This window comes from Saimiri boliviensis, chromosome 5, assembly GCF_048565385.1.
Source record: "Saimiri boliviensis isolate mSaiBol1 chromosome 5, mSaiBol1.pri, whole genome shotgun sequence".
NCBI lineage: Eukaryota > Metazoa > Chordata > Mammalia > Primates > Cebidae > Saimiri > Saimiri boliviensis.
In genome coordinates this window covers 148,865,439-148,880,298 of record NC_133453.1, presented here as the reverse complement: position 1 = coordinate 148,880,298, position 14,860 = coordinate 148,865,439, and the positions used below count along the sequence as shown (strand labels likewise).

Here is a 14,860-nt window from a genome sequence, read left to right as displayed (position 1 = left end):
ATTTCTAGTGAACTAAGCCAGGCACAGAAAGACAAATATCACATGTTCTCACTGATACGTGGGAACTAAAACATTGAACACAAATTTTACAGCTGACACACATAGGCCTGCCACCTAGATTCTGCTGTTAATATTTACATTGCTTTATCATATATCCTTCCTTGTACAATCAATCCATCTTTAATTTTTCATGGATTTGAAAGTTAATTGCTAACATCAGTACACATCCCTCTAGGTGAAACCTTTTTTAAACTGATTGCTGTCAAGCTGTCTAGAGTAAACTCTGACCTTCCATATATTATTTATTCCACAGGACTTCTATTTGTAGCACTGTCCCACTAATTCAATCGTAAAAATAAATAATTGGAAAGTATTGTCTGTTTTAAATGGATAAGTGTTTTCATGTGTCTAACTTCAGAGGTCTTTTACTAGAAGGTCTCACTTGACCTGCACTGCTGACTAAATAAGAAAAGTTTGTTTTATTTTAAAAAATCAACAGATTATAAAGTACTTTGTTTTATGAGTAATAAGAACAGTCAATGGAATGTGAAGAAATTATAGCAAGTAAGCTACAGTTCCTCTTCTAGGAATTTTGCTTATGCACAGCTGACAAGGTATTGTAACGGGACCTCATCGGGGAATTTCCTCTCTTTCCTTCTTTTTCTTTTGCACCCACTCCTTTTCCTCACTTTCTTCTTCCCTTTTTCCCTCTCCTCTTCTTTTATTTAGTAGTATAATACTTGGGGAAAGGTATGCCTTTTTTTTTACTTATTTGCTGAGGGGAAGGAGAGAGTTAAGAGGCCAAATGATTAGATGGCAGAGGCACTTAGTGGAGGGCAGAGATAATTGGCAAACCTTTTCTATAAAGGGCAGGTGGCTTTTGTTTTAAGCTTTGCAGGGCCAAAATACTCAACTCTGCAACTGTAATATGAAAAATAGCCATAAACTATATAGTATATTGTATTAGTCCGTTTTCACACTGCTGATAAAGACATAACCCAAATGGCAAAGAAAAAGAGGTTTAATTGGACTTCCACATAGCTGGGAAGGCCTCAGAATCATGGCGGAGGGTGAAAGGCACTTCTTACATGGTGGCAGTAAGAGAAAATGAGAAGGATGCAAAAGCAGAAACCGCTGATAAAACCATATGATCTCGTGAGACTTAATACCACAAGAGCAGCATATGGGAAACCACCCCATGATTCAAATTATCTCCCGCTGGGTTCCCCCACCACAACACATAGCATTATCGGAGTATAATTCAAGATAAGATTTGGGTGGCGACATACAGCCAAACCATATCATATATAGTATATTTATAAATCAGTGAACTTGGGTATGTTCCGGTGTACTTGAAGGACATTGGAACTTGAATTTTATATCATTTTCCTGTCACAAAATACTTTTTCAAACTTTTTCCAGCCATTTAAAAATGTCAAATATTCTAAGCTTGAGAGACATATAAAACAGGTAGTAGACTCAGCTTGACTCATGATTGACTCATGAGCTGTGATTTAGTGACCCATATGGTACAAGAATTAACCTTGCACAGGAACTAAAAGAAAAAGTCATTAATAGCATATACATTTCAACACAGAGGCCTTTTATGTGCTCTAAATTTTGTATGCCTTTTACATGCCCTAAATTAGATAATAATACAGGTGCAATCAGTAAATTAAGGTGTCACTGGAGTAAAAAAGAAGGATGTTTAATGCAGTTGATTGCACCATTAACATGGAAGTTCTGGCTTGGCTTCCTTTAGTCCTGTCTTAACAGTGTAGCTGCTATTTGTAAACTTGTCACAGAGAGGCAGATCAAATACAGGTGGCTACTTTCAAATCCTCCTAAAGCTAAAGTTTAGTAGCTGGGTTCAGATCTCTTATTAGATGTATGATTTACTTATGTAATTTCTCTGAGCATCAGCAGAATGAAATAGTGCTAACTCATACACTTGTGAGGGTAATAATTACAATTACAACAATCACAGTAGTAGCTAACAGTTTCATATTGCTTACTATGTACCAGGCAATATTCTAAGCATTTTTTTTTTTTTTTTTTTTTTGAGACGGAGTTTCGCTCTTGTCACCCAGGCTGGAGTGCAATGGCACAATCTTGGCTCACCGCAGCCTCCGCCTCCTGGGTTCAGGCAGTTCTCCTACCTCAGCCTCCTGAGTAGCTGGGATTACAGGCACACGGCACGATGCCCAGCCAATTTTTTGTATTTTTAGTAGAGACGGGGTTTCACCATGTTGACCAGGATGGTCTCGATCTCTTGACCTCGTGATCCACCGCGCCCGGCCAGCACTTTATAGATAGATAGATAGATAGATAGATAGATAGATATGTATGCGCACGCGCACGTACACACACACACACACATTTAATTCTCTCACAATTGATAATGTGAGAAATAATAATTCTCACCATGATAATGCTTATAGATACTACCATTTCAATTATGAGGAAACTGACATACAGAAAGGTCCAATAACTCATTCAAGGTCATATGGTTAATTAAGAGGTAAAGCCATCATGTGAACTTGGGCTTCTGGCCTCAGAATGCAAGCTCTTAACTGTTAAGGTTTATTTCCTTCTAAAGTGGGAATGTCTATAAAATGTATAGCACATAGGTTCTCAACGAATTAGAGATAAATTAACTTTACAGAATATACTGGTTCTGTTTCTTCAAGAAACTTGGTCTACCTTTGTGGTACCAAATATATGCATAAATGTGAGATTCACATTATGATTCTTCAGATTTCTTTCTCAGTTGCACGTATGTTATGAGATTTTTTTCCCATAAAATTCTTCATTACTACTGTTAAAAAACTAATTATTTTGAAATTAATCACCTTCTGCAAACCAGTATAGTCAAAATGACTTGGACTCTGAAGCTGAAAGACTCCTATTCTGGCCTTGGTTCTGTAATTTCTCTGAGATCTTGGTTTCATGATTTGACGCCAGTTGTGTTTCTCTCTCTGGCTGTGGACTGAAGATAGTCCTCAACGTCATGGTTTTCCAATGAGGTGACTTTTGTTAGAGTGCCCAGCAGTGTGTCTAGTATGTTATCAGGCATCCAACAAATACTAGTTTCTTGCTCACCTCCGTGTTACATAGAATAATTTTAAAATCAGAACTGAAGGGACTCATAAAGGTGGGAAAACTGAGGCCCAGAGAATTATTTCCCTGGGATCCTACTTAGAGATAGACGGATGACACTTAATGCAGGTCTTCTGATTTTTCAGTCTTGTTCTGTTTGTGATGATCACTCTCCTCCTATGTAGTATATAAAGAACTACTCTTTATCTGACAAGTTTTGGGGAGGTTATTTTAGTACAGAAGTTCACATTGAAATCTATCTTGAGTATTTTGGTATTTTGACTTTGATAATTTTTTAAAAATCAGAGACAATTTAGTAAATCTTGGGGCCATTCAAATCATATAGAGGAAGTTTTACAACTGCTCATTTTCCTTTTATCATATTTATTAATTTTTAATATGCAAGCAGCATGCTTTAATATAGAAGGAATGAATAAGAGATCAAAAGATGGAAGAAGTTTTATAATTCATCACATCAAGCAGAGAAAATACTATTAATGCTCTGAAATAACAATGGGTTCATCCTACACCTGCTATTTTGTAACTGACTTTTGTCAGTAGGTGATAGATCAGGAAGACTATTCCTTATCGAATTCAAATCTTGATAGTTTTAATGTTTTGTTTTGGTTTGGTTTGGTTTGGTTTTTTTTTTTTTTTTTTTTTTTTTTGGTTTTTTTTTTTGTTTTGAGATGGAGTTTCACTCTTGTTATCGAGGCTGGAGTGCAATGGCGCGATCTCGGCTCACCGCAACCTCCGCCTCCTGGGTTCAGGCAATTCTCCTGCCTCAGCCTCCTGAGTAGCCGGGATTACAGGCATGCGCCACCATGCCCAGCTCATTTTTTGTATTTTTAGTAGAGATGGGGTTTCACCATGTTGACCAGGATGGTCTCGATCTCTTGACCTCATGATCCACCCGCCTCGACCTCCCAAAGTGCTGGGATTACAGGCATGAGCCACCATGCCCAGCCTCTATAGTTTTAATTACTGTGTGATCTATTAGTTAATTTAAGTAATCTTTTATTAGACATGTTGATTTTTTTCAGATACAGAAACAATGCATTTTTGTAAAATTGTCACATTATTTCCCACAAGATCTCATTCATACAGTATTCATGTTTTTAAGATTTTGATACATGTTCACTGTTTTCCTCCAGAAAGGATTACCTATTTACATTTCACCAGGGAAGTCACTGTAGTTTGGGAGAACATGACATTATCTCCCTTTCTTTACTGAAGAGTAGCAGTCTGTTTTAAACCTTCTGGATTCTGCATTCCCCTTGTATTTTTACATGTTTTCATTTTCATATTTTACATAGTGATGCATCTGTGATAAGTTTTTAATTTTCAGGTGGGGTTGTTTATAGCTTCATAGATAGTGAAATGTCTAAGTCATGCTTATGCAATTTTTACTAGTGCTTTGTGGATTTTCTTTTTTCTCTCTTTGCATGCAGTGAGTGGTATTTTGCATGGAACATTTGAAAAATTATAAGCACCAGAATGAATTGAATGTGTGTGAATTATCACTTTTTGTCACCTACCTGGATAGTTTAGAGAGTCAGAGTCCTTTTGAGACAAAATTGGGCTGCCATGTCTCATCACTTATTTGCTGCCTTGTTAATTGAGTTTCTCGTGACGAACAAGATGTAAACTCCATGCCAATGGTTCTTTAGTCCTGCATGGTAGTATGACAGTTCTGTGACTGTTTTGAAAATTAGCTGAATTATTTTTCCTTACAGTTTTGATTCTTTGTAGTTTCTATTACCATACTTGTGAATTTGGGACCAAAAAGAATAGCTGTGACTTAATGTTTCTTTGGATCCAGTAGTTTATTCTACTTAAATTATGATAATCTCATATCATCAATTAGTAGAAGCATAGACTCTTTAGAGTTGAATATAGAGGTAATGTCATCTAACTTCTTACTTGATCACATTAATTCCTTCCTCAATGTTGGTAGCTCTCCCGAACAGTCATAATAGGACATTAATCTGTGTACACTAAGTTCACAGAGTACAAAGAGTATCAGATTTTGCGTAATGAAACTTAAAGTGTTCCATCTTGTAATGTGGAACTGAGGAGGAGGTTTAGTGTCAAGTTTTAGATTTAAGATTGTATACTTTGGAGCCAGTTTCTTTTCTGTTTCTTTTTTTTTTTTTTTTTTTTTTTTTAAGACAAAGTCTGGCTCCTGGCCCAGGCTTGGAGTGCAGTGATCCGATTTCAGTTTACGACAGCCTTGACTCTCAGGCTCAAGTGATCCTCCCACCTCAGCTTCCCGAGTAGCTGGGACTACAGGTGTATGCCACCACACCTGGCTAATATTTTTTAAAAACTTTGTAAAGCGTAGTCTCACTATGTTGCCCAGGCTGGTGTCAACCTCTTAGGCTCAAGCAGTCTGCCTGCCTCAGCCTCCCAAAGTTACGGCATTAATTACAGTCATGAGCTACCTCAACCAGCCTGCAGCCACTTTCTTTCAGTGTAACACTAGCTTTGGATATTTCACTTAAAAATTTTTTTTTAAGTCTCTCATTTTTGGGGGAAAAAAAAAGTTTTGTACTCCAGATAGATATTCTGTGTTAACTATAAGTCAAATATTTACAAACTGTTAAAAATGAAATAATGGTTATGTAAGACAAAACTGGATTGACGCTTTAAATAGAGTCATTTTCTTAATGCTAATTTTTAAAATGATAGAATCCTGAAACTCTTAGCTATAAACCTTGTGATTTTTCAGCTGTTGTGCTAAGCAACGTAAGCACATATACCATCAGAGAATCTCCCCTCCCCACTTTTAAACCAAAGGGATGTCTACTCTGTTAAAACAATACAGTCAGATAAACAAATGACATTCTTTATCACAATATCCTAGAACATATTTATTAACTATTTCACTAGTCAGAAGTTGTAGGCTAATAATGCATCTACTTTTCATCTTAATACACAGGTTTATTACTTCAGTGCTTGACTAATTTTTGCCTTGATAATCTGTTGAGCTTTGTACACGAGAGCTGTACTAATCACTGTGCTTATTGTTTGAATGTTTGGTACAGGAAGCGAGCAGCTGCAAAGCATCTAATAGAACGCTACTACCACCAGTTAACCGAGGGCTGTGGAAATGAGGCCTGCACGAATGAGTTTTGTGCTTCCTGTCCGACTTTTCTTCGTATGGATAATAATGCAGCAGCTATTAAAGCCCTCGAGCTTTATAAGATTAATGCAAAACTCTGTGATCCTCATCCCTCCAAGAAAGGAGCAAGCTCAGCTTACCTCGAGAACTCGAAAGGTGCCCCTAACAACTCCTGCTCTGAGATAAAAATGAACAAGAAAGGCGCTAGAATTGATTTTAAAGGTAAGATGTTTTATTTTTATTGAGAATTGTTGGCTGAAAACCATATAGGAGATTTAAATGTAAATTTGTTTTTACAGTTTTATTTGTTTTTCCTTATCTGACATTAAGATGTTTTGATAGAGTAGAACCAAATTTTCACTGTGGTAAAGGACAGGAGTAGTAAGTGAATTCATGACTGTATTTTACAGGTCTAATTGTTGCTAATTAGAAGCAGAGCATATGCCAAAAGGTTTGTTAGTAGATTTGAACTTTTAAAAATTCTTAGGATAAATGTATTAAGTGGTAGTTAATCTCCAAAACTAGGCGACAAAACCTGTTTAAGTTTAAAATAACTGGACTTTTGGAACCTCAGATGATGATGTGAAAGCAGCAGAAAGGGGAAGCAGTGTTTTTTTTCCATTTTTGAAGGCAAGACGAAATTTTGTCTTAGTTATGTGAGAAATAATTCTACATGTTCTTCTAATATATGCTTCTCACTCCTCCCAGACATTTGGTACAGTCATGCTGCCAAGGATCATGACCCACCAATGGCAGTCTTCTGTTTTCTACATGGTTCTCTGTCCAAACATGAGAATTTGATTACCTTGTTGCTAATACTAAACTGCAAGTTATTTTCCTCAGTGAAGGTAATTAGTAACAAGTTAATTGAATTTTTTTTTTTTTTGAGACGGAGTTTCGCTCTTGTTACCCAGGCTGGAGTGCAATGGCGCGATCTCGGCTCACCGCAACCTCTGCCTCCTGGGTTCAGGCAATTCTCCTGCCTCAGCCTCCTGAGTAGCTGGGATTACAGGCACGCGCCACCATGCCCAGCTAATGTTTTGTATTTTGAGTAGAGACGGGGTTTCACCATGTTGACCAGGATGGTCTCGATCTCTTGACCTCGTGATCCACCCGCCTCGGCTCCCAAAGTGCTGGGATTACAGGCTTGAGCCACCGCGCCCGGCCAAGTTAATTGAATTTTTGAATGACTACCAGGGCTTAGCACCCCCCACGCCCCTACATACCCAGAGGTGATTGTATTTTAAAAGAGAAAGCTTTTTGTTTATGATATAAACAAGTGAGAATTTTAGAGGATTTGCCTTTAAAACTTTTAGTAACATCATTTGAATCAAGTTTGAAAGAATTAGTGAAGTGGCATTGTGTTATAACCTCTACCCCAGGCGTCCCCAAACTCTTTACAGAGGGCGCCAGTTCACTGTCCCTCAGACCGTTGGAGGGCCGCCACATACTGCGCTCCTCTCACTGACCACCAGTGAAAGAGGTGCCCCTTCCTGAAGTGCGGCGGGGGTGGGGGGCGGATAAATGGCCTCAGGGGGCCGCAGTTTGGGGACACCTGCTCTACTGTTTCCACAATAAAATTATTTTCGTGACTTTACACAACTTTGTTGCTTCGGAATGTATAGTTCTATTTTGTGAATTAGCTCACACACTATGGAAAAATAGGTAAATGTTGTCAATATATATGTGTTGGTATAATGTGGAAGCTGCATTGACTTTATCATACACAATTCTACAGTAAGTATGCGCCGTGGAGTACCAGTAATTGAATGTAGAGTGCTGGCACAGGAGGATGCAGCCAGCTGTGAGGGATGTGGTACACGATGTGCTCCATCTTAGAGGCGCGTATTGTGTGGCTCTATCTAGTCTTTATGCCCCTCTTCTTTTCGCTCAAGTCTACGTCAGTTAGCAGTTTTGACCTTGCCTTATACCTACTTTCTAATATGCTATTCCCTGTTCTTTACTTCTTTCCCAATGTTCTGTAGTATAGTAGGAATTAGAGATGCTTTATCTACACTAGTACTCTTATTTTGATTATTAATTATGGTTAGAACTAATCACAGAATTGCATAGGTGTTAAGTAGTCTGCCCCACACTCTGTTTTTGCATGAGTTTTTTAAGTGCAAAATTTAAAAGATTGAAATTATGTTCAGGAACACACATTTTTCACAAGAAATTTTACAAAAATATCTTGTTTAATATGTTCTCAGTAGAACGCCTCTTTCTATTGATACCCAAACTTCATGAATGTTCTTATCTAATTACAGTATTTTTTGACTAATTTACATGTAGGTAGAAAAAGTATAGGTACATTCTAGATAGGATTAGTAGACTGTCAGAATCACTTGAAAATGTCCCGAAAGCACGACATATCAGCAAAGGACATGTGGGTCTAGAATGGTGATCCCTAGGACAGGCCATATTACTGCATGCAAAGCAAGTCTTTGTTAACCTTATGTCTTGCTCAGAAAGCAAAGTGTCTTTTGTCCTAATAGGATAGTATTATTTTCTGTTACACTTTAGGAAATTAGATAGGGGTTTTGCATTGTCTTTTAAGAAGGTATTATAAAATTTTTCAATGAAAATGAGAAATAGCAGTGGTTTTACACTTTTGGGGAAGAGGCGACTGATATTTAGCAAAAGATGCTTATATATTCTTAATAGAACGGACCTGAGAATTAGTTCTTAAAGCGTGAAGGCCCATAAAAGAAACTGTGCAAGTGTTGGCACTCTTGCAGCGGGGCCACAGACCAGATCTTAGTGTGATAAAATTTGGCATTTTTGTGGTTCAATTTTTGGAGACCATTCAGTGATCACTTATATTTTATACTGTCTTTTATTGTGAAAAAGATATATTAAAGCAGAGGTGGGAGTCATTAAAAATTCAACATGTTGTACAGTACATGTGTAAGAGTATATTTGGCACAAATATCTTTTATCCTGTTAACCAAAAGAGTAAAAGGCTTGGCTTGAAAACAACACTTACCTCAAAAAGTTGAGAAAATGTGGTTCAACTCTGTGCCCTGGAAAAGAGGAACCCGATTTTGCTGACTGCGCAGTCTCCGTACTGCCGGCCAGCCTTTAAGTTGCCTTCTTCACACTGTGTAAGACCTTGCCTCCTCAGTCTTCTGAGAACAGAGTAGTACAACAAGAAGACTTAAAGAAGACTAGTAGTATTTGTCTGTTCTACAGTGAGGTTTTAAGAGCTGTATTATGATGAATCAGGACATGATATATTGGTTCATTTTTATAATTAAAGCTATACATTAATAGATATCTTGATTATAAAGAGCGTTTAAGCTCACGATCTTATTAAGAGTTATGCATTGTTGAAAGAATGTAAAAGCATGATTGAGAACATTGGTATAGGTAGTTCATTGAAAAGGGTAAGCATTAAATTTTATTTGCTGAATGTAAGTATTAGATACTTTTAAGAGTTGTGTATCATAAATTACACAGTCTAGAATATCTGGCTGTTTTATAACTTTTTGCAACAGAGTAAGCATGCATATTATGAAAATAAATGTTCTCTTTTTTCTTCTAATTTTCTAGATGTGACTTACTTGACAGAAGAGAAGGTATATGAAATTCTTGAATTATGTAGAGAAAGAGAGGATTATTCCCCTTTAATCCGTGTGATTGGAAGAGTTTTTTCTAGTGCTGAGGCATTGGTACAGAGCTTCCGGAAAGTTAAACAACACACCAAGGAAGAACTGAAATCTCTTCAAGCCAAGGATGAAGATAAGGATGAAGATGAAAAGGAAAAAGCCGCATGCTCTGCTGCTGCTATGGAAGAAGACTCAGAAGCATCTTCCTCCAGGATAGGTGACAGCTCACAGGGAGACAACAATTTGCAAAAATTAGGCCCTGATGATGTATCTGTGGATATTGATGCCATTAGAAGGGTCTACACCAGATTGCTCTCTAATGAAAAAATTGAAACTGCCTTTCTCAATGCACTTGTGTATTTGTCACCTAATGTGGAATGTGACTTGACGTATCACAACGTATACTCTCGAGATCCTAATTATCTGAATTTGTTCATTATCGTAATGGAGAATAGAAATCTCCACAGTCCTGAATATCTGGAAATGGCATTGCCATTATTTTGCAAAGCAATGAGCAAGCTACCCCTTGCAGCCCAAGGAAAACTGATCAGACTGTGGTCGAAATACAATGCAGACCAGATTCGGAGAATGATGGAGACATTTCAGCAACTTATTACTTATAAAGTCATAAGCAATGAATTTAACAGTCGAAATCTAGTGAATGATGATGATGCCATTGTTGCTGCTTCGAAGTGCTTGAAGATGGTTTACTATGCAAATGTAGTAGGAGGGGACGTGGACACAAATCACAATGAAGAAGATGATGAAGAGCCCATCCCTGAGTCCAGTGAGCTGACACTTCAGGAGCTTCTGGGAGAAGAAAGAAGAAACAAGAAAGGTCCTCGAGTGGACCCCCTGGAAACTGAACTTGGTGTTAAAACCCTAGATTGTCGAAAACCACTCATCCCTTTTGAAGAGTTTATTAATGAACCACTGAATGAGGTTCTAGAAATGGATAAAGATTATACTTTTTTCAAAGTAGAAACAGAGAACAAATTCTCTTTTATGACATGTCCCTTTATATTGAATGCTGTCACAAAGAATTTGGGATTATATTATGACAATAGAATTCGCATGTACAGTGAACGAAGAATCACTGTTCTCTACAGCTTAGTTCAAGGACAGCAGTTGAATCCGTATTTGAGACTCAAAGTTAGACGTGACCATATCATAGATGATGCACTCGTCCGGGTAAGTTGGGCTGCTGGATTAGAAACCTAATAATGGGGATGTCATGATACAGTTCAGTGAATTCATTTTAAAAGTGACTGAAAAAAAATGACATCATATACCATAGGGACACATGGACATTTCTGATCTTAAATATAAGTATTATACTTCTGTTGCTCCTGTCCAAGTTTATAAATGTGTTCTACAAATTATTGGTTGTATTATGTAATGGTCACTCTGTCTTTGAAAACGAATGGATTTTCTAAATCTTGAAAACTGGATCCAAATGCAGAAAGTGGTTTAAGATTATTCTCATATGAAAGGTCAAAAGTAGTGATGAGTTTTTTTAAGTTCTTATTTCCCAAGGATCTCCTTTGCTTTTTTTTTTTTTTTTTTTTGAGACGGAGTTTCGCTCTTGGTACCCAGGCTGGAGTGCTATGGCGCGATCTCGGCTCACCGCAACCTCCGCTTCCTGGGTTCAGGCAATTCTCCTGCCTCAGCCTCCTGAGTAGCTGGGATTACAGGCACGAGCCACCATGCCCAGCTAATTTTTTGTATTTTTAGTAGAGACGGGGTTTCACCATGTTGACCAGGATGGTCTCGATCTCTCGACCTCGTGATCCACCCGCCTCGGCCTCCCAAAGTGCTGGGATTACAGGCTTGAGCCACCGCGCCTGGCCTCCTTTGCTTTTTAAGCCTCATGCTTATATATCACAGTAAACAAACCATTGGCCACTTTCTTAAGACTTGCTAATTTTGGAACTGTAGAGCAGGATTGGGTAGAAAAGAAGAAATAAGAAACTTTGTGGTAAGCTTAATACTGATAAATAAAATTATGGGATCCTAGGCTTTAAGAGCTGAAAGAACCTTAGAGTTCATGCACTTATTAGTTTAGAAATCAAGCCCAGAAAATAATGACTTACATATGTGAGACTCTTGGACGTTTTTTGTTGAGGAGTGGTAACTTGAATTAATAATTACGGATTTTTTTTTATTTAAAAAAAAAATAAAAAGCAAAATATGTTCATTGCTTTTATGGATTACAAAATTCAAACCAGACTAGCAGCTTTTTTCCTAACTGAAGTTTTAGAGAAATGGTCTTTGATGACAAGAGAAAAATTCACGTTTATAGTATTTTACCTACTCTGATTGTAGGAAATGCTATAATTAATTTTATTACTGCTAAGACAGAAAAATACCAACAGTTCATTGTAAGATGGTATCATTTGTATGGTATAATCTGATTTCAAAGATAATGTGAAAAAAAAGTGAATTTTAGAATCAGTAAACACTAAGTTGTCTCTTCACAAACACCTTAGAACTGCTTAAGAACACCCAATCCTACCCGTTTAACTTACTGCCATAGTTCTTCTAGGACTTGTTTTTTCTGTTTTTTTGTTATTGTTCTTTAGAAAACAGTACAGTGATAAACATGAGCGTAGATTTCACCTTTCATTTGAATGAAGACATTCCTAATGTCATGAGGTTTTTTACGTATTTACCCATTTATGTATCCTTTTGCAAGTAATTTCTCATTTTTCTTAGACAAAGCACTTCCAAGGATAGTATGTATATAAGATTTTTAAAGTTACTTCTTAAAGGAGTAGAAGATAGAGGTTATAAGTTTATGGAAGAACATAGTATTGCCATGGTGAGGTCCCCCAAACTGCCTTCACATCTGATTTGGAAATTGTTTAAAAAATCATAATAATCCAAGACCCTGCCCTCTAGAGGTGTAGATTAGAAGCTGTATTGTAGAGCCTATGAATCTGTACTTTTGGTAATATTCCACAGATATTTTGATAAAGCCAGACTCCAATATTTGGGAAGGTGGCTTTTGGTTCAGCTCGGGGGTGGGAGTGTGTGTGCATTGTAGGTATGTGTCCATATGTAGAGAGAGAAAGAGGCCATTTTGATACTCAGGTATGTTTACTTGTTTCAGAAACTCAGATTTTTAAGAGGATCATGGGAACAGCAGGATTGGAATAAAGGATGATGCTGGTGTGAAACTTGGTTCCAGTTAGAAAATTGGAACTCCCCGAGGGAGTTCTAGAATTCCAAATAAATATCTAAAATCCAAAAGAAATGGCTGAGATGTGGAACTGAATAAGGAAGTTCAAAAATAGGAGCTAGCACAGATAAAGGTGATAGGCAAATATAAAAAGCCCCAATACCAGGAGGTTCTGCAAAATCCCCTCTAAAAGTCACTGGCCCGTTTTATCTGGTTTCTAATAGTCCAGTCTAACCCAGCCTCCAGCATTTTCATTGGTGAATACTCTTACTGAAACATGAACTTCATTCCTTTATTTATTCATTGACTCACAGTGCTTTAAGAATAAGATTATTCTGTGCTGGTCTAGGTATGTTTAATTTTATCTTACACATTCACTATATTGTGGTTAACATGTAATTTCCATTGTTCTTTCATCTTTCATTGAAATGAAAAATGAAACCAAGAAATATGCTTGGTTTATGCCCTCAGAATAATTTCTCAGACATTGAATGAGAGAATGAAGTATATATCTACATAGATCCTCAGCATTGTATAATAATTTGAGAATTTGAGACAGTGAAACATCAAACTTCTTAGTATTACATGTAAGGAAAATGAAATGTAAAAGAGATTCTAGCCTACATAAATTGATGGCAGAACTGGAAATAGAACTCAGGATTACAGGTCTCATTGACACAGGTGATTATGTGATTTGGTATTACCCAAATATTTAAACTACATTCGAGATAGAACATACTTTTCTTCATGTGTTTATAGTGAACATGAAAAAATTAAATAAATTTGGATAACCTAGACATCTTAATCAAGAGTTTAAGCCTCCTCACTACCAAACTGTTATCGCAGAGTGCAACAAGTTGACTGAAGTCACTCAAGCTAGCCTTTCTTAGAAATCCCAAGCATTCTTAGGTATTAGAGGTCTCTCTTATCTGAGTATTGCTTCTACTTAAATATTCATGCTATTAAGGAATCTTAACATTATGAATGGGTTTGATGTCATAGCTCAGAAAACGATTAAGATTTTAAGTGGTAAGGTTTTCCTTTTGATTCTGATCAGTCTAGTAATACTGTATTTTGAGATACTGTATTTTGATATTAAGATGTCATCCTATGTATTCTGTAAATGGTTTGATGTCAGATCAGATTTATAAAAAAATGAACTCCCTAAGATTTCATCGTGGCCAGTTAAAAAAGTTCAGAAATTTAAAATCGTTTTATCTAATAATTAATGAAATCAAGAACCTTAAGAAAGAGGAAGTTACACAATGAAGAGGTAGATGTGATTATATCTCCAGTGTATTTTTATTTTTCCTCAGTAAACACTGCTAGTCTCCATATTAAATAAATACAACAAATACTGTACTTTAAAAAATACTTAAAAATCTGCCGGGCGCGGTGGCTCATGCCTGTAATCCCAGCACTTTGGGAGGCCGAGGCGGGTGGATCACGACGTCAAGAGATCGAGACCATCCTGGTCAACATGGTGAAACCCCGTCTCTACTAAAAATACAAAAAATTAGCTGGGCATGGTGGCGTGTGCCTGTAATCCCAGCTACTCAGGAGGCTGAGGCAGGAGAATTGCCTGTACCCAGGAGGCGGAGGTTGTGGTGAGCCGAGATCGCGCCATTGCACTCCAGCCTGGGTAACAAGAGCAAAACTCTATCTTGGGAAAAAAAAAAAAAAAATACAGTTTTATGGTGAGGTTTGTGCTTAAACGGCAACAAAAAAATAGTTTTATATAATATAGCTATTATGTAAAGAATATACCTTTACAGTTTGTTTCTTAAATATTTCTAAAATTGAACAATGGATGGAAGTTATTTTTAAGAAAAAATTATCAGTACAGCT

The 14,860-nt window shown here is 37.0% G+C and overlaps 1 protein-coding gene across 12 annotated transcripts in view; it reads left to right on the top strand.

Moving 5' to 3' along the window:
• UBE3A (ubiquitin protein ligase E3A) overlaps positions 1-14,860 on the top strand; it is a 99,109-nt gene that overhangs the window by 58,603 nt on the left and 25,646 nt on the right. For all 12 annotated transcript variants that reach the window (XM_074398633.1, XM_074398635.1, XM_039479834.2 and 9 more), the window contains 2 exons: positions 6,147-6,445; positions 9,776-11,022. In XM_074398633.1, coding sequence (XP_074254734.1) covers positions 6,147-6,445; positions 9,776-11,022 — 1,546 coding nt within the window. The remainder of the gene's footprint in view (positions 1-6,146; positions 6,446-9,775; positions 11,023-14,860) is intronic.